General features: G+C 37.6%; 1 protein-coding gene across 5 annotated transcripts in view; it reads left to right on the forward strand.

The window, feature by feature from the left end:
- The window catches only part of FRAS1 (Fraser extracellular matrix complex subunit 1), a 409,779-nt gene that overhangs the window by 209,342 nt on the left and 179,579 nt on the right, over positions 1–20,858 (forward strand). For all 5 annotated transcript variants that reach the window (XM_039845532.1, XM_039845530.1, XM_039845531.1 and 2 more), the window contains 3 exons: positions 6,938–7,078; positions 8,653–8,793; positions 10,073–10,249. In XM_039845532.1, coding sequence (XP_039701466.1) covers positions 6,938–7,078; positions 8,653–8,793; positions 10,073–10,249 — 459 coding nt within the window. The remainder of the gene's footprint in view (positions 1–6,937; positions 7,079–8,652; positions 8,794–10,072; positions 10,250–20,858) is intronic.

Here is a 20,858-nt window from a genome sequence, read left to right on the forward strand (position 1 = left end):
CAGCCTCCTGTCATTCTGTAGGTTGTTCAGCTGCCCCTGTGGATGTTGCCAAGTTGACGGGTAGCCACCTGACAGTGAATGATTGAGTTTGTTGTGATGGTCATACCTATAGAAAGACCAGATGACTTAAAAAAACAAACAAACTTAAGTCCACTAAATTAATGAAAATGTGCAGTCCATAAAACTTTCTTAAGTTATTGTTCTCATTTTATTTACTCAACAAGGCAATAGCAACAATGAGATAATTTTTGAGAGTTGACAAACCCACTTGCTTTAGGGAAGAGAGATAGCTCTTGGCAGCTGCTTGCTTAAAGCTGTGCAGAAATCCATCAGCATAGTTGGTGTGAAAAATCTCACTTGATATGGACAAGTCACAGGTGAAAATTGTGTGGATTCAGGAGAGAACAAGGAAGGAAATTCCAGGCTGTCATTAGCTTGAGCATTTTAATCTTTTTCTGCTAGCATCACTTTCCTGCTCAATTAAGCCAGATTTATTCTCTAAAGGTCAGGAGATGTCAAATTTGCACTAATCCAAGGGCCTAAAGATATTTACCAGTTAAGTCCCCAAGAAGGCTGTCTACTGTCACTGACAAGGAGCGGTGACACTGACCTGCTATGGAGAAGATATTATCTGGATTGAGGAGGCACCTTCTGCTGGAGAAGAATGTATTTAAAAGGAGGGATGCTTAGTGTGAACCTGGAGGAAGTGAGAGGTGGGAACCTACTTGGACTCCAAGGTTGAGGAAAGAAAGCCAGAGCTGCTGTGGACTGAAGGAGTTTTAAAAAAAAAAAAGACGGCTTAACAAGTGGCTTTGGGAGAGAGTATACATTTGAAATACTATCTGTACACATTTTGAAACAAAGCATCAGAAAGAAAACTTCTAACAGGAGGATGGACCATTGCTGACAGTCAGCCAACCGATCAATTGATCAATAAGTAATTACTGAACTCACACCCTGTGCTTAGCACAATGAGGGATTTTGTGATACCACTGGCATTGACCAATGGACCTTTTGATAGACAAGACTGGAGTTTACACTTTCCATAAAATTGTTAGAGTTCTCTAAGTTTGTATCAAATGCCTTTAGAAATGTTCAAATAATATTTTCTAAAACAACGGTGAACCAAGTCCCTGATTGGTATCAGAATGTTAATTAAGACGGTTGATGCTGATAATGCTGACTCATTTCCAATTCAGATTAGTGCTATTCAGGATAAAGACCAACTGGTATTAGTTTAATAATTTATAACCAAGCAGCCCATATCTGTAAAAATCTCAAAGTCAAGTGCTGAGAAAAATCCAGCATAACCTGTTATAAATGGTGGTATGCCCTAGTTGAAAGAACTTACAGTAACCAAGTTTTTTCTGTGGTACGTGCTTTGAGTTTTACAAATATTAGATATAAAAGGTGGGGAAACTCAAAGGACAAAACCTCCTCATTCTTTAGTTATTTAAGTACTTGTGCTAATAAGAAGGCTTTTCTGACTCCAGCTAGCATTATAAATCCAAGCAAGTTCAGAGGTTTCTGTTAGCCATTCTCTCTTCCTTCCTCCTCTCCTCTCCTTTCTCCGTTTTTTCTCTTTCCTTCCTTCCTTCTATCCTCATTTCCCTTCCCTGATTAGGAAACTATCTTAATTTTTTTTATCTTTTTGTTTTTATGAGCTTTCATAAACTGGATATTCCTGTTTCAAGTACAGTGATCCTTGAACAACACAGGTTAGAACTGTGTGGGTCCACTTATAAGCAGATTTTTAAAAATAAATGCCTGTACTGTTTTTGATCCACGGTTGGAAGTCCACTGATGTGGAGGACTAAGTGTATGCATTGATCTATGCTAGTGTACATCGGGGACGTGAGCATCCTAGGATTTGGGTATCTGTAGGGGTTGTGGAACCAATCCCCCATGGATGCTGAGGGTAGTTAAGTTTTGGGGGAGTTGACAGTGATATGCAGATTTTTGACTGCAGAGGGGGTTGATACCCAAACAAGGGTCAATTGTGTGTGTGTACACACACACACACACATATATGTATAATACATATATATAACAACTGTATACATATATATTTATATATATATATATACACACACATATATATACACAGTCAACTCTATATATAATTTCATTAAATGATATATTATACCAGTCATGTCGTTCCGTTTTTCTCTCAGCATCATGTTTTTTAGATTCACTCATGGTACTGTATCATCTAGCCTTTTGCTTCTCACTGCTGCATACTTCTCCCTGGTCTGTATCCACCACCGCTCACATATCCGCTCTCCCAGTGATGGTGGTATGCCCTGGTTGAAAGAATTTAACCTGGGTTCCTTCTATCCACACGCCATCACTAGAACAGCCTCGAATATGCGCCTTTATGAGCTCATGTAGGAGGTTCCCTGGGATGGATAACCTAGGAGCAGAATTGTTGTTTTCTTGATCTGCATATTCTCTGTTTGACTAAACACACCAGGTAGCTCACCAAAATCCACACTCCAAAGCATGAGGCTCTCTCATTTCTGCATCCTCACCACCATTTTGCCTTTTCAATCTTTAGTTTTTTTTCTCTGGTCAATAGGTATACAGAGATATCCCATTTTAATTTTCATTCTTCTGATTATTAATGAGCTTGAGAATATCTTTTGTGTTTCTTCTTTCATAAATTTCTTTTTAATGTGTTTTTCCCCTTGATTTATTGGCCTTGCTACCTTTTGATTGTTGATTTATGGAGTTCCTTGTATGTTACAGATATTAACTCTTGTCAGTCTTAAATATGAAAGTATTTTCCTATTTTCTTATCTTTTAACTTCTGTTATGGTGCTCTTTGTTGAACAAAAAATTCATCATTTTTTACCTTAACATTTTCCTTTTGAATTTTTAAGAAGAATTCTGTTGTTTTTGAACTTGAATTATCTTATTGTTCTGCTCAAGGTTACAAAGAAATTATCCTACATTTTTCTTCTATTAACCTGACAGTTTTAACTTAGATCATTGAGCCATCTAGAGTCCACATATAGATATGGGTTTAAGTAGGGGTCCAGCTTTATTTTTCTCTATTTCATGATTCAGTTGTCCCAACATGATCTATAATTCAATCTAATATTCTCCGTTGATCTTTATTGTATATTGTTTCCATATGCACATAGATGTGTCTCTGAACTATTTTAGTATTCTAAATATCTGTTTTTGTACCTTAGTACAAATTATTTTGTTTTGTATTTTCATTAATTTATATTCGTTTACAATATGTCTCAATATCTGATTGGGCAAATTCTCCCTTTCAACTTTGTTTTCTTTTTTTAAATTAAATTTATTGGGGGTGATATTGGTTAATAAAATTATATATGTTTCATGTGTACAATTCAATAATACATCATATATATATATATATTGTGTTGTGTTCACCACCCAAAGTTAAATTACCTTCTGTTGCCATATATTTGACCCCCTTTATCTTTATCTACCTGCCCCCCGCTTGCTCTCCCCTTCCCTCTGGTAACCACTAAACTGTTCTCTATGTTCATGAGTCTCTGTTTGTTCATCTTGTTCATTTGTTGCTTTCAGTTTTATATCCCACATGTGAGTGAAATCATATGGTTCTCAACTTTTTCTGTCTGACTTGTTTCACTTAGCATAATCTCAAGATCCATCTATGTTGTCGCAAATGGCAGTATTTCATCTTTTCTTATGGCTGAGTAATATTCATCTTTGTTTTCAAAGTTAACTAAGCTATTCATAGACTTTAGAATATGTTTATTGAATTTCTAATAAAATTTAGCTGGAATTTTTATTAATATTTTATTGACGTTATAAGCTAGTTTTGGGAAAAATGACTTCCTAATAATTTAAATTTACAAATTATACTCTCAAGTATTACTTTAGGTGTGTCTTGAAATGTTTGATTTATAATGTTTTTACTGTTAATTCTATGTTTTTAAAAATTTCTGCTGTTTATTTCTGGGAAAATGTACTTAGCTTGCAGATTATTCAGTTCTATTGAGATGCAGTTCTAGAACTGAAAATTTAGAAATTTCTATGGAGGGTGGAAAGAAAGATACTTTTTAGATTTATTTTGCTTCTTTGTTCTAGTTATGAATTGAGGGGGTGATCTTCTTTTTCTTTGATATGAAAGGCATTGCCTTTGCTCATTTACTGAAGATTATCTTGCCTTACATATTTGCTTCTAGAGAGGTGCCAAGTTCTCCAGTATTCAGGATGGAACATTTGGCCCCATCTTTTGCATCTTTTTTCTTACATTTTTGAAATATTTTCAGGAGGTTAGCATGGTATAGATGGATTAAGAGAACAGACAGAATAAATCTCAGCATTGATTCTCTGATAGTGAGAATAAGGTTTATCTTGCAAGCTTTTAAAGAATTTAACCCAAACAAACAGAGACTCATAGACATGGATAATGGACTAGTGGTTACCAGAGGGTAGGGAGTGAGGGAGGAGGGGGGAGATAGACGAGGTAAAGGGGGTCAAATATAGGAGGAGGGTGAAGTGGGAAGGGGATCAAATATATGGTAGTTGAAGGAAACTGGACTTGGGGTGGTAAACACACAATAGAATGTGCAGATGTCAAATTGTAATGTACACCTGAAAATTATATAATCGTATTAACCAATATTATCCCAATAAACTTAATAAAAAATTGAAACAATAAACAAAAAAATAAATAAATAAAAAGGAAAATAAGACAACAAAAATAAATAAATAAAATAAAGAATTTAGCCAATGAGTATAGAGTAGATGGAGTCATAGACTTTCCTGCAGCTGCATTCACTCCTCCTTTTCTCTTAGGCATTCTTTCAACAAGTTTTCAGACTCTCCTCTTTTAAAAAAATCTTTCCCAGGATCTATACTTGCCTTGAGCTTTTACGATATTGGAAGGGCAAAAGATCCCCTCACCTTTTTAATTATTTTTCTCTCTGTCCCCTTTTATTTATAGCCAGAAGCCTTTAAAGGAACAGTTAATAATCATGGCCTTCACTCTCATTCTGTCCAATGACTCCACTGAAGTGGTAGTGGTACAGGTGACCCATATTTCAATTTCTAAGTGTGGTGAGCCATATTCAAACTTTATTGGTCCTTGCTTCACTGATAATGACTTCCTTCTTGAAACTTTTTTTTTCTCCCTTGGCTTCTCAGCCACCATACTTTCTGTCCTATCTTTGTATCGTTTCTTCTTAGTCACCTTTGCTAGTTTTTCATTTTTCATTAAATGTTGATGCTCTCTAGATCCTTGACTACTACTGTCTTATCTTTCATGCTTTTCTGAATAAATGAACTAATTTCTGATTTCAACAACCACTTATATATGATGACCCCCAGGCCTCTCCCTTGAGTTCTGGAATTATAAATCAGGCTATTTACTGGACTGCACCTATCTAAAATGGTTCATAGCCCCCCATACCTACTCTCTCCTTCTTACATTCTGTGCATGACATCACCTATCCTCCAAGTCAGACCCCTGGAAGCCATCTGAGATACTTTCTCCTACGTAGATGTCAAATCTATCATCTCCTCCACAGCCTTGATTCAACCCTTGATCATATTCTGTGAGCATTTCCATGGTCTTACAACTAGGCCCCCAACTCTCCTTCCTCATCCCTCCAAACTATCTTCCAAACTAAAGCCAAAGTGATTTTATACCCAAACATGGCTGTGTTTCTATTGTGTTTAAAACTTGGCAGGGGCTCCTTTCACAGGATGAGAATCTAGACTTTAGAGTCTGGCTTATAGATTTACATGATCTGGCCCTGTCCAGCTAAGTGGAGCTGTTCTTTCCCTGGACAGCCCAGGCTTTTGCCAGACTCTTGGCCTTTCCTTGCCTCACTGCTTCAACCAGGATTACATTCCCATCCGCAAGGCATGCTCTGACTCACTTCCCAAGGCAATGTTCAAGGATCGCTTCTTATATGAATCCTTTCTTGACCTTTTATACCTCCTACCCGTCACACATATTTTAGAATTTTCATTGTATCTATGTGAACCAATCTGAGTGGTAACTGTAATATTTCTAATATTATATATGTTTCTTTCCCTCCATTAGATTCATAAGCCCCTTAAAGCAAAGACCAAGTTAATTTGACACAGTACCTGGCACAGAGCTTAAGAAATGTTTTGGGCGCTAAATGAGTGACTAAGTGAATGAGTAGACCCTGGAAGATTGTGTGACGTTCAACAATTTCAACATAATTCTTTTTCCCCCTCTTTAATTCCCCCCCTCCCCACTTCTACCCCTGACCTATGGATGTTGCTGTCTCCCTTTTAAGAACTGGATCTCTGAAGGCAGTGCGTCTCCTCCCATGTGCTTGTGGCATGCACTCGGGGCCTGGCTCACCCGGGGTCTGGTGCCACCAGGGCCTGGCCCATGGCTCCACCAGGGTACAAATCCAGGACCTTCTATGTGTAAAGCAGACGTGCTAACCACTACACTATGGAGCCACCCACTCAACATAATTTTTGTATCATGGCTTTGCTTAGTAGACCTCTGAGTTTCTGAATTCTCTGTCTAACTAGGGTAGCCGGATAAAGGATGAAATATTTGAGACAAATTTAAACTAAATAATTATTCATTATTTATCTGAAATTTAAACTTATTTGGGCATCTAGTATTTTTTATTTGGTAAACTTGGCAACTCTACCTTTAAGGCCATTTAAACTTTAAATCCCTTATTAAATTGGATACACTGGGGAGTGTGCCTCAGAGTATTTGTTATGCTTAGTGATGAATAATTCTTTGGTTCTTCAACTGTGAAACCAGAAAGTGCAGAGTCCTTTGAAATGTTGGAATCAAGGAGACAGAACTCAGCTGAACAGCCAGAGAATGAGATTACTCTGTCGATACCAACTGTGGATGTTGTAAAAAATAGACTTCTTTGCTCTCTTGGCTAGCTATTGACTTTCTCTGATGAGTTTTCCTTCCCCTTAGCTTGTGACCAATCCTGTAAGAGTTGTGGCTCCAGTAGTCCGCGATGTCTTACCTGTACTGAAAAGACAGTGTTGCACGATGGCAAGTGCATTTCTGAATGCCCTGGTGGGTACTACGCTGATGCCACTGGCAGATGCAAAGGTAAGACATGGGTCACCATCAACATTTTTATGCTGCTTTATGAGCAGCTTTATGCTGCTCACTTGGGAATTTGTGTATATGTTGGGAAAATACCAAATTAAAAGGAATAACTTTTTCATTATAGAACCTATGTGTATTTGGTATGGGAGTTGGAGATATGGGTGGATGCTGAGGAACTAGAGTGATTAAATAAAAGACTTATGCACATCAGTCATCATTAGAGATCATTTTGTCTTTCTGAAATGCCAAGAACATCTTTAAGATCTTCATACAGTCTGTATGTACTTATAAACCATCACCAACTTAGGCTGTAGGTATTACAGAGTCATTCCTCATCTATAAACACATGTATTGACAACTATAACACACCACAAATATAATATCAACCAAGTCTGTATCTATTGAAAATTTGGTTTTATGTGCTATTTATATATTGTTTCTTTCAGACTTACACAACTTAAACTATCAAACGTTCCCATTTGAGACTGTTAATTTTAACTTATATGTGCTTGACTTGTAGCTTTCCTTGTGGGCAACGCTGGGAACTAATTGCTGCCTAGAACAACTTGATTGCCCCTCCTTACATACTCACTTCTACCTAGTGTATTTTGATGACAGATATTCAGACCTGTCCCTCAATCTCTTATCAATTTTCCCTTTGTCTGCCAACGTCGGTACTTATCCAGTGTCGGTCTCTTTTCTTCAGCATTCTGCCCCTAAGGGTCTCATTCTATCTCTACACTCCCCTCTCCCAGCTCTTGACTCTTGTCTTTTGGAACCTTCTTCCAGTATCTCCTGTCCTTTAGGACAGGCTATGGTACCATATATCTCTAAGAGTCAGAGATGTCCCACTGTTACCACCCAGAACCAAAGCAGGGGATATGTGTGTCTGACATTGTCATATGTAATGGTCAGATTCTTAAATGTTATTCTTACTTAGAATCCCAGAATGTCCAAGCTGGAAGTACCTTAAATGATTATTTAGTCCAACCTCTTACTGTGTGTAGCTGAGGAAACTAGGCTTGGAGAGACCTACACTTGGCAAGAGTCATAGATAAATTAGTGGATAAGCCGGTCAAAATTCCAGTGCTCCCAACACTCAGACCTATGAACTTTCTATTCATTTTTATTCAAGTAAGGAGTTTTATGTTCAGACAGACTCAGGGCTAAATCCCAGCCCTGCTACTAATTAGCTCTTGGATCTTGAGTAAATTTTTTAACTTCCCAAGACCTCACTTTTTTTCATCTATAAAATGAGGTTAATAATACCTACCTCATAATGTTGCTATGAAGATAAAAGTGACGATACATGTAAAACATTTAATACAAACACTAAATAAAGGGTAGCTAATAAATAATAGAACATGGATAAAAGATGGAGAAAGGGCAATGTGGGCAGTTCTGGGAATTATAATCACCTCCTACACATCTTTTCCCTTGATTTGGTGTGAGAACTGAAGGGAGATTGAGGGTGATAGAGGAGGGGGCTTCCTAGCCCATTAGGAGCCCAGTCAAGAAGTGAGCTCTTTGGTCACCTCAGTCCCTTTGTGTTTCCCTCTCATTCTCTTCCTCAGTTTGTCATAACTCATGTGCCAGCTGCTCTGGACCAAGGGCCTCTCAGTGTACAGCCTGCGCCCACCCCCAGGCTCTGCGCCAAGGCTACTGTCTGCCCACCTGTGGAGAGAGCTTCTACCCTGACCATAGGGTCTGCAAAGGTATCGTTGGTGTCATCATTATGCTTAAGAGCCTTTCCCGTCACAAAGATGTCAATTTCAGTTACTTTTCAGTACAATTTTTCCTCTGGGATATCTTCTATGGCTATGCATACATTATATGCTTTTTTCCATTTCACGAGATAATCTGAAAGATCACATCTGAATATTTGTGAAGACACCAAAAGTTTATGATTTTTCTGGCTTTCTTTGAGAGGAATGTTATTTTTCTTTTCTGTACATTAAAACAAAAAACACTCTTATTTTCTCTTTTTTCTATTTTCCTAGCATTGCTAATGTTTTTCTTAGTCTTCATTTTCTTTTTCCCTGAAGAACCTCTTTTTTGTTAATGATATTGCTGAGCAAACTGAGAGTCACTAGCAATGCCTCTAGGCTGGGTAAAATGGAAAATCTTACATAGCTGTTTGCCAAAAAAGGCTTTGGGCTTATTGGGAGGGCAGTACATTTGAGCCTTTTGAAACTAGGACATTCACTTTAATTAAGTGAAATTAATTTATATTTATTTATATGTAGGACACCTTAGACAAAAGTTTGAGAATAGTTAGAAGAAAAACGTGTTTAAAACAGGCAACTGCAATAAATATTCTGAGAAGGAAAATATAGTGAGTCTTTTAAAAGAGAATTAATTGCATTGAAACGTAGGCATGAGATAATTCAAGTATTGTATTTGGTTCTGATTTTCACCAATAGCCAGGGAAAACAAGAAACTGTGATGGATTGTGAAATTCTTGGTGCTGCTCAAAAGAGACCTCTTCCTTGTTTTGAAAAGCAGCCTTTCCTGACATAAATTCTAAGAGGAATTTGTTATCTGGACCCCTAAATAGTGGGTGATGGATGACATAATGGACAATGACGCAATGATGATTTTTGCAAAAACTACAGTAATAGCTTTTCTATTCATGCTTCTTAAAAGTCTTCAACAAAAGCTGAGGACATACTGTTAAGCTGTCATTCTGTAAATGTGTTCTTCTGTGCATAGCTTTGGGTCAATATTGTCCAGTTTACTTTTTTTTTAATGATCTAGCCAGGCAGCCCTAATAGGACCTGAGAGATGTAACTAGTTAACATCACCCTCACTTTGCTCCTTCACAGATATTATTATTATCACTCATGCTTTATATAGAACACTAGAAAAACAATATTCTGACAGGATGTTTCTGGTGAACTTTTCTAAGTGGTTTTGATTTAATGATAGATTCCCCTTGGTCGTAACATATATTTGATCCTTGGATTGTTCTCTGCATTTTATTTCTATTGGCAGCCTGTCATTCTTCTTGTCTGACTTGTGTGGGTCCAGAGCGCTCTCACTGTACCCAGTGTAAGAAGCCAGAGGAAGCACTGCAAGTTGAGCAGCTGTCTGGGGCAAACATCACCTCTGGTGAATGTCTATCCCAGTGTAGAACCCAATTTTACTTGGAGAACACAGGGCTGTGTGAAGGTGAGTAGTCGTGATTTGAGAAAACGTCGGGTGGCTTCCGGGCCTAACCTCTTGAGAGATCCCGGCTGAGAGGTGGAACCACAGCCAGGAAGACCTTTGTTTTCACAAAAGAGTGGTGGAGCAGAAGACTTACATGCAAAAGAATGGCCCCCTGATGTCCTTCTTCCCATTGTGAATAATAGATGATCTGAAAGAGCTAGTTCCTTTTACCCCACTGTCCCCAAAGTCATACTATCAGAAGTTCCAGACTTCTGAACTCTCAGGAATTCTCAGGAATTCTTTCAGAGACTAGTCTGAGTAGTTAAGAAAGACCCAGTGCTCATTATAAGAATAATAATTTATTATTTTTTCTCATTTGCTACTCTAAATATGAATTAATCCATTCAGGGCAAGATCCGGATTCTGTCAAAATTTAGCAGTGATTCCTGCCATTGCTTTAGCATATCATCTATAGAAAATTGATGCCATCCTGAATTATTTGACTTAGTAGCCAGGCCATCTGTGGGTGGTTGAGGAGATGAAGGATGTGTGTGTGTGTGTGTGTGTGTGTGTGTGTAATTTTGGAGGAAGTAAGGGTGGCAGGCCCCTCTCTGCTCCTAAAAGAAGCTGCCTTGCTGTTGGGCAAATTATTTAACTCTCAAGCTACCTGAAAAAAAAAATCCATTACTGATATTTCTTGTTGTAAACATAACATGTTCATTAAAGGAAATTTTGAATGTAGAAAAAAGTAGAAAAATAATCTGCCCACCACTTAACACTTAAAGCCAATTGCCTTTGCTATTTTGCTGTAATATGTCTGAGTTTTTTTCTATACATAGCTTTGAGTTTTTATATTTGCAACATTACTGTAAGCATGCTGCATATTCGATTTTATATACTACAGGCCCACTTGTTAAAGTGGCTTCCAATTTACACTAGAATACACCCTCACATGGAAATGCTGGATTTCAAGGTTAACGTAAAAGATTTTGTATGCAGTGAGTCATACGGCATAGTAAGAAGTATGTAAAATTGGAATACAGAATCCCCAGGCCAGACTCTTGAGCTCTCTGAGCCTTTGCATTCACTGCATTAGAACAGGGATGATTCTCTTTCACACAGACTTTTTACCAGGACTGAAGAAGGTTAGGAGTGTGAAAGTGCTTCGGAAATTGTAAAGCCCCCATGCTCAATTGATATAAATTTTAGTCCATATGCTCAGGTATTTAGGAATATTATAGAGGTAATTTCCTGATCCTCGGTGGTTTACACAGTGCCTAAAAATTGGGCAAGGGTCAGTATTCTCCAGATATCCTTGTTTCTGCCCAGATATACATTGTCCAAACTCAACTGTGGTCCCTTAAACTCCCCTGGCTCTGTTTCCATAGTCACTTGTGAAATGCAGGAATTTTTGTTGCTGCTGAGAGTCCCAGTGCCTTCCGAAGGCACACATCACACAGTCTTCCCCTCTGATCCCAAGAGAGATTGAGAAGAAATCTTCCCAGTCTAATCCATGTAATTGGTTCCTTTCTACAATTTTGAATATTATTTTAAATTTGAAATGTTTAACACTTTTAAAGTTATGCTGTAAAATTAAAATTAAAGTGACCAAGGTTATTCATCCAGATAATAATGTTACTGTTGATTTGATAACTACACCATGAGCCAGGAACTGTAAAAAGTACCTTACTTGCTTTTTCACTCAGTCCTGATATCAACCTTATGAGACAATGGGACAACTAGAAAAGAACAGGCTGGAGGATGTTAAGGTTGTAACTTGCTCAAAGTCATGCAGCCAGCACAGGGTGGGAACATAAGTCAGTTTAACTCCAATATCCACACTCTAAAGCAGGATGCTACCGTATTGTGATTGCTCAAGGAGCAGAAACACAGCACACTAAGGCTGTAGATTTGGGACAGTTTCGATTTTAAAAAAGCATCTTGAAACGGGGGTGTTTTCTGGGAATCCTTTTGTACAGATACTTTTTAAAAAAAAATTAGAATTTAATCCTTCTGGAATGGTTTAATTATGTTCCCCCATGAAAGGACTGGAATGACCCCTCGATCCTAGTAGCCCCATGATTTCATGCTAGTTAACATAATATTATCAGGTATCACACATACATCTGTCTACTCCCATTTATTACCAAATCCCTTTGCAATCTCTGCTAGATAGATTGTTGTACTCAATTTATAAGTGATGAGAATGTGGCAGAAAGAGGTTAATTGAGTTGCCCAAGATTCCATTGGGAAACAGAATGCAGCCATCAATTGTTTCCAACTGTACCTGAGTATTGAGTGTGTTGATTGATGTATTTCCTGTCACTCAACCCATATCTGTGGAAGCCTTTCTGCCTTCCCACAATCTGTTCCATTTTCGATTCTGCCCAAGTGTTGTCTATGAAATTGGACCTGGGAGTGTTATGAGATTTCCTTGGGCTCTCCTTCTCACATATTCCCAGAAATACCCTTGCAGCTTTGCAGAACATTTAAAAAGGTTGGAGTTTGGGTGTGTATGCCATTGAGAGTTTATTTTATAGCACCTTTGATCTCAAGTGCTTCTCTATAAGGAAGGGAAAAACAACTGTTTTCTGGAACTCTCTTCCTTTCTTTGAGACTGCAGCACGGAGTGATTAGAATATTACTGCAGCTAATGAAAGTGAGAAGCAGATGCATTATAGGAAGAAGCAATTTACTTAGAGTCTGAAATAGTGTCAGAGTTATTACGAAAGTTTCCACTCTGAGTTATAAAACAAACTCAGGAATTATCTAGTGGAAGATGAAGCAAAAAAAAAAAAAAAAAAAAAAAAATCAAGATATTTGTATAAAATCCAAAACTGTGATTGAAAGATAGAAAAATATAAAATTAACAAACAGAGACCAAAGAGAACATTGTTTATTAGTAATTGAAGGACAGTTGTTTTTAGTCATTTCTTCTATAAAAGTTTATGGAGTGTCTCCTGGGTTCCAGGCATTGTCTAGGCACTGGGAGTGTCCTCATGAATGAGTCAGGTGAAATTTTTGCTCTCGTGGAATTTATATTCTAGTGACAGAAACAGGTAATAAAAAAATAGGTAATAAATAAGTAGGTAATAAATAAATAGGTAAAGAAACAAGTAATAAAGAAACAACAGCAACAACAAAACCAATGGCATATACTTGGCTAGTGGTCTGTGCTGTGACGCCTACACGGGGTAATGAGGGAAAAGAAGGCATGGGTTGAGGTGCGCTCCAAAGCAGAAGTGTTCTGGCAAGATGAGGACAGCCACCTGCATGTGTTTGTCCTCTATTTTTGGCTCATTCTCCGAAACGAACTTGGGTACTTCAGAAGATGGAGCTTTGACATTATACTTCTTTTTCACGTGGCCTCGATGTTTCCAAAGGGTGGCTGGTACAAACAACAGTCTGTTACTGATTGTAAGACAATTTGGAGGTATTTGGTAGTTCACAAAAATCGTGAATGTTAATTAAATATTTAGGATTCATTGAAAGAAGGATTTTAACAATTTTATCTAGAGTTGCTCTCACTCTGTTTAACTGATTGTTTGCTAGCATTGACAGATTCAAGTTAAAAAAAAAAGACAACAAAATCCAAGAAACAGCCATTGGCTCCCTTGCCCAAATAATACAAAATAAATTACAAATTAATAAAAACCAAAGCCCTCCAAAACAATATCAAAAAACCATCCCTTACTTTTTCATCCATCTTCTTGCACTAGCTTTCCATGCCTCTCTGAGTTCCTGTAGGCCTACGTGAGGTCTCTACGGTAGAGCTGGGTGGGCTGTGCTGCTGCACAACTCCAAGGGCACATGTTCATGGGCATTTATCTGACCGGTGCCACCCAGGAGTCATTTAGTGAGTGTGCAGCCCAGTGCACATGGCAGCCCAGAGTGCACGGACTACGAAGGTCCTGGAGCTCCTGTCACTGGGAGGCCTCCCATCTTTCCTACTGATGTTCCTAGCATCAGCGCAGGTTGCTCAACTCTGCCTCAGATTCTCCTCCCACTCTTTTTTGGGATCTTTTCTTTCTTTTAAAGGATTCAGCTATTTAGAATGTTTAACTTTTAGTTGCAGTCTCTAGAGCAGAGCTTCTCATGGGCATCTTGTTAAGATGTGCACTCAGAAATAGCAGGTCTGGGGTGGAGTCTGAGTGTGAGTATCTCTAACGTGCTCCTAGATGAAGCTGCTGCCCCTGGTCGATGAACCATAGTGTAAGTAAGGAAAGCCTCTTATTAAAGAAGGATAAGCACATCACTTTATCACTGTTATGCTTCTTTTGAACTAAAACAGTTTATAAAAAAATTCCAATGTTTATTTCTTATCATTGCATGCATTACATATTTTACAGAAACTTAAAAAAATATAGATTAAAAAAATCTATTACTAGGTTACTCAGATTTAGCAAATAAAAATACAGAATTAGGCAATAAAAATATTTTGCAAATAAAAAATGAATTTTCTCTATAAGTTTGTTCCTGATATTGCCTGAGATATTCTAAAATATTGTTCATTGTTTACCTGAAATTCAAATTTAACTTGACGTTCTTTATTTTATCTGTAAATCCTACTTACGACTTTTCTATCTTGAGATAACCTCTTTTAATCTTTTGACATAGATTCTTACAATTATTTATGTATACTACGTACACACATATATATATCGCCTTATAGTTTATAAATTCCTTATAACCAAGTATTTTATTTGGCGTTTACATTTGCTCCCATTTTATAGATGAAAAAAGTGAGGCTTAGAAACAACCAACTAAGAATAATTTAGCAACGGAGGATCTGGGATCTAATACATAGTTGCATAGGAAAAATTTTCTTCTTTTCAAGCGCAGATGCCTTGTTCTTAATGTTACACTAGAGCTTTACAATTTAATTTCAGGCCAGGCCATCTCAATTAATGATGCAGTTCAATCACCATGTCAACAATTTGGCAGTGGCGACCAGGAAGGGATATAAACACAGTCAGGATGATTAGTTTAGCCATGTAATTGCCCCGATTCTGTGGCAAATTAATGATGGATTTGTTCAATTCCCACATAGTTCAGCAAGAGGTTCAAGATGTTATAATTTTGAGGAAATTACAAGTTTTATTTTAAAAATGAACTCTGTACTACAATAAAGTATTTTACTTACATATTTTTAAATGAACCGTGTCAGTGGAAACTCTGCTTTAAAAAAAAGAATGCAGAGGTAACAAACATCACAGTGGTCTCCCATCCCTACGACAGCGGCCTTTTCGTTATACTTAGAATAAGGTAAACATCAGGGAAATTTTAGCAACTAAATTTGTCCAAGCCTTCTTTTTATGTCTTGAAGATAGTGTTTCCTCCTTAAGCTAGGTCTTACTTGTGGGGGCTGGGGAGGGGCAGTACACGGCACAAAATTTATACATTTGATATCAGTTTTAATCATTTCTTCCAGTTTTATTGAGCTATAATTGATAAATAATGTATTCATTTAAGGTATATAACATGATTTGATAATATGTATGTATTGAGAAATGATTGCCACAATAAGTTTAGTTAACATTGACCACCACACAGAATTATTATTTTTTTTTTGGTGTGTATAATAAGAACTTTTAAGATTTACTCTCTTAGCAACTTTCAAAGATACGACACAGTATTGTTAACTGTAGTCACCGTGCTGTACATTACATCCTTAGGACTTATTTATCTGATAACTGGAAGTTTATACTTTTTGACCCCCTTCACCTATTTTCCCCATACCTTGCCCACCCCATAATCACTATCTTTCTCTGGACCTTATCATTCAGCTGCCTTCGCTCTTAGTTGTCCCTGAAACCTTTGTGATTGCCCAAGCAGCTTTTTTGTTCTTCATGGCTCCCAGTAGATGAGGGTGTGCCAAGACCTGTCAGTGCCCCAAAGGGGAGGATCTCAGGTGGAACCTAGATGCAGGCTGATTGAAAGCCTGATCTTCAGGCAGCAACTTTTAAAGTATGTAAAAATACCTCTTTGGGAGGAACACTGAGAGATGGCTGTTTCTGTCCCTCCCTCTACACTGAGCCCTGGGAGAATAGCCCTATAAGAGCTGTTCGTCGGTTTGCTGCAGTCCTGTTGAACCCACCACCTGAAGCCACACTGGCCACCAGAGCCACCCTATCAAAGGTGTGTCCTCCCTTGGTGGAAGCTGTAAACTCCAGGCATCAGACGTGTGCACAAGCTCTTTCCACAGGTCTTGAGAGTGTGATTAAGGTGTCTGTGAGCCTCCCGGGTCTCAGAAGACGATCACACACAGTGTTATTAAATTAGAAGCCCAACCTTCAGGCTGTAGCTTTTAAGATATGCAAATATGTCTCTTTCAGGGAAAAGACTGGGAGATGGGCATGTCTGACTGCTGCCTCTGCCTTGAGCCTTGAGGGAATGACCACTACAAGTTATGCAGGCTGTTAAGAACTGTTTCTTTGTTTACTATAGTCTTATGGATCTTGTGGGCACAAGTCCTGTTGGCTTTCAGAGCTAGAGTTTTGGGGACCCTCTGGTGGAAGTCTTCAAGGTTGGGGCAGTATATGTTGAGTTCAGACCCTTTGCTCCTCAGGGAAGAACTGGGAGTCCTAAATGCATGTTGCTGTTCTGGGTTTATGGCGAGACTGCTTCAGCCTTTCCTACTGTTTGATAAGGGTTTTTTCTCCTTTGCCTGTTGCTCAGCTAGTTTCTGGATTTCTTTCAAAGTGAATTGTGCCATGTATAGCTGTAGATTGATGTGTCCATGGGAGGAAGTGAGCTCAAGGGCCTGCTATGTCACCATCTTGGATAGGAACACCAATTTTTTTTTAAATAAAAAATTCACCAATTATTTTGGTCAATTAATTAACTTTCTCCAGGTGAAATGGAAGAAATAAAGTATATTGTGAGTATTTTGATCTATTTAGTTGTTGCTAAGACTTACCAAAGGCCTTAAGGCAAAGAGTTTTAATTAAAGAAATAAATGGGCAAGAGCCTGCCTGCTCAGCTTAAGAGTATGTTACAATTTATGAAGTTGGGATTCCCTTGCATTAATTGAATAAAAGATATGTCTTCTATATTAAGCAACACTCTTTAATGTAGTCTTTAGAGTGCTGACATAAGCTATATAAATGCATGCCTTCTGGTAATATTCAATATTCTTCACATTCTACTTCTTGCTTTTATAGCATGAGTGTGCTAGGCTTTGGGGATAGAAAGATGAAAAAGATACAGACCATGCCTTAAGGAAAGCATGATCAAGTAGGGGAGACTGACATTTAAACAAGTAATTAAAAGAACGTGATACATGCTGGAATGTCAATAGGCACAATACACAGAAAGAACTCAAATAAAGGAGACTGACTCTCTGTGGGAGAGTGTATGAGAAAAGATTTGCAGAGGGAAGACTTTACATCTCAGGCTGTTGAAGAATTAATAATTGTTCACCAGGGAAGAAGGTGGGAAGGGGCATTCTAGGCCAAGCAAACAGCAAATGCAAAGGCCTGGCATATTGGGAGAAGTACAGTGTATTTGGTATTCCTGCAGTGTAAGTTCCAAAGTGGTAAATCATGGGGAATGATACTGGAGACATGGGTGAGTCATGTCATAAAGTGCTTTATGTGCTGTGCTAAGGATTTTAGAGTTGACATTATTGGAATTCGAGAACCATTAAAAGATCTCAAATAGGGAATAATTTGGTCAATTAGCATTTTCTTCTCCTTTATCCTTATTTATTCTTATTTTTTTTTATTATGGTGACATTGGTTAACAAAATTCAGTAAATTTCAGGTGTACAATTCAACAGTAAGGCATATATATACATTCATAGTTAGATTTCTTTCTGTCACCACGTATTTGACCCTTTTTACCCCATCTACCTCTCCCTCCCTCCTCCCCCTTACCTTCTGGTAACCACTAGTCTATAGTCCATGTCCATAAGTCTCTGCCTGTTTGTCCTCTTTATTTGTTGCTTTTAGGTTTATATCCCACATATAAGTGATATCATGTGGTTTTCAACTTTTTCTGTCTGGCTTATTTTGCTTAGCATGAGTATCTCAAAGTCCATCTATGTCATTGCAAATAGCTTTATTTCATCTCTTCTTATAGCTGAGTAATATTCCATTGTACATATGTACCATAACTTTTTTATCCAATCATCTATTGTAGTAAACTTTGGTTGCTTCCATGTTAATTAGCATTTTATAAAGATCTGTCTAGTGGTTGTATGGCAGCTAAATGGAGATAAATAGAGTGGGACTGGTTAGGAAATTACTGCACTAATCCACATCGTGAGTAATGCTGAAGGCCTACACTAAGGGGTCAGGGAGATGGTTAAGTTGAGATAGATGTAACAGAGATTTAAGAAGTAAAAATCAATATATTTTGGATGTGTTGTGGTGATGGATAAATAGATCTAATGTTTTCAGCATGAGAGACTTGGTGAATGGCAGGGCTACCAAGCACGACAGTAAATGCACGAGAAAGTCCAAGTAGGGGTACAATGTAGGATTGGGGGTAGATAATGAGTAAAGTTTTGGATAGAAGGAGTGTGCTGTCATAATTTACACTAAGTAGATATGGACTGAGCTTGGAAATGGTAGTGAGTAGTATTTAGAAATGAGGAGTATGATATACCGATGAAACGCCATGTGGAGATATCCCCTAGGCAGTTAGATCTATGTGATTGGAGTTCAGGGTAAAAGTCAGAAATATATACATAAATTGGGACACCTCCCCTCAGCATGTAAGCCATAAGTTTGCCCAAGAATGAGAAGAAAAAAGGCAGCAATTTTAGGAAGCTCCAATTCCCATGACATAAACAGAGAAAGGCTAAAAAGAAATGATCAAAGAGATAAAAGAATTAGAAGAGTATGGTGCCAGTGTTTTCATCTGCCCATCCGCCTGCCAAATCGCTTACCTACCCACCCATCCAGTCCGCAGGAATTCATTTATTGAGAATTTACGACATGATGGGGGCAGGGATTACAATAGGTACTAAGGGGATCACAGAGATGGAAAAGATGTAATTTTTACTCTTAAAGCATTCCCAATCTAGTGTGGGGGGAGGGCAGGGGGGAGGAATAGGTTAAATCATATTCATTTAAAAAAGAAAAAAGAAGAAAAAGGAGGGTGAGGGAAAGGGAGAGATCGATTTTATTTGACCTCATTCATTTCAATTTTCATCCCTTATGACAGTATACTCCTACTGTATATCTTAGAGGATTTTTATATTTATATCATAATTTGAAAGAAGCCTACCCCCAAAAGTGTTTTGACATGAAAAGCCAGAAAATTTTATATAATATAAAAGTAGGGATGCTAGACCACTCTTTATGCCAATAAATAGAAAAAAGAAGTAGCGTTCATTGTCTGAAATTTAAATAGAAAAGAGAATGATCAAAAATTGATATGTTTTAATTGTTTTAGATAAATTTAGGTAAATTTATCCAGGCCAACTGGACTTTACAACCATCTAAGGACACTTTTAGTGTCGATACTTAGTGCTTAAGCAGCTCAGTTTTGCTTCTTCAGAAATATACTTAGCCGTCAACTGGAAAGCCACTCTCTAGAAATATAGTACTACGTGGACAAATTATTCATAGAACATCTTTCAAATCTCTTCTATATATGCCCTGTAATGGAGTTAGTCTTCCTTGAAGGATCTTAGACTTCAATCTAGAACTCTTGCTATGAAAACAGCTTCCACAGAATGATAAAGCTCATAAAAGTCGCTGAGATAGTGTAGACATTTCCACAACCAGCACAGAATTGGAGTTTTATAAGATCATTTTAAAGATGCAGATGCAAATGACTGCACTTACAGAAACTGAGCATTATACAGAAAAAAATACTTCGAGAGAATGGTCACCCAGTTTATCCTTTCCCCTCAGTGCCACATGGCAACTAACCAGCTCTTTATCTACTTGGTTCTTAAACATTTCCAGTGAAGGCAGTTCTGAAGTTTGCCATGGTGATGTTCATTGAGGCTTATTTTTAAAATCTGGTGGGTGGCAAAAGGACTTTGTCCTAGAAATCTTGGCCCATCGGCCTTTCAACGTGTTTGTCCTGTTTGCTTTCCTTATATAATTCAGTAATTTTTTTTTCACATTGGTCCAGGTTATCACATTGACTTTATGACCGAATGAAATGAAATAAAATATGCTGTGTGATCGTAATGCATTAATTCATCTTTTTCTAGTTTTTAATTCTGCAATGATATGCTTTGATTTCCTGTTTATTAGGAAGGTGTAACAGGAAGAGCTAGGGATTTTAGCAGTCTTGTAAAGACTAATATAAACATATTGGTATTATCATAGGTATATTTAAGTAGAAAATATTGTATTGCTTCTAGTTGCTTACCCAAATCATCCTGGAAAGCTTTGTGTTGACAATATAATTTAGCTGGTTTTTTAAATACTACTACTTTACTTTCCACTACGTGCTGTTTCATTTTGTGTTAAACATGTCTTAAATAATGGGCTAATGTGTACCCTTCTTTGATAATATTTACTTAAATATCAGTTTATCTATTTGTTTTTTAAAGAGGAAATATTTTCACAGTGATTCTGAAAATATTTGGGAAAAAATTCCTAACTGTGACTTGTGCTAACAGAGCCATCTAGGAAAAAAAAATTATTTTAAAAATTGGGGCTCT

This window comes from Pteropus medius, unplaced genomic scaffold, assembly GCF_902729225.1.
Source record: "Pteropus medius unplaced genomic scaffold, Ma_sr-lr_union100, whole genome shotgun sequence".
In the NCBI taxonomy this organism is placed as follows: Eukaryota; Metazoa; Chordata; class Mammalia; order Chiroptera; family Pteropodidae; genus Pteropus; species Pteropus medius.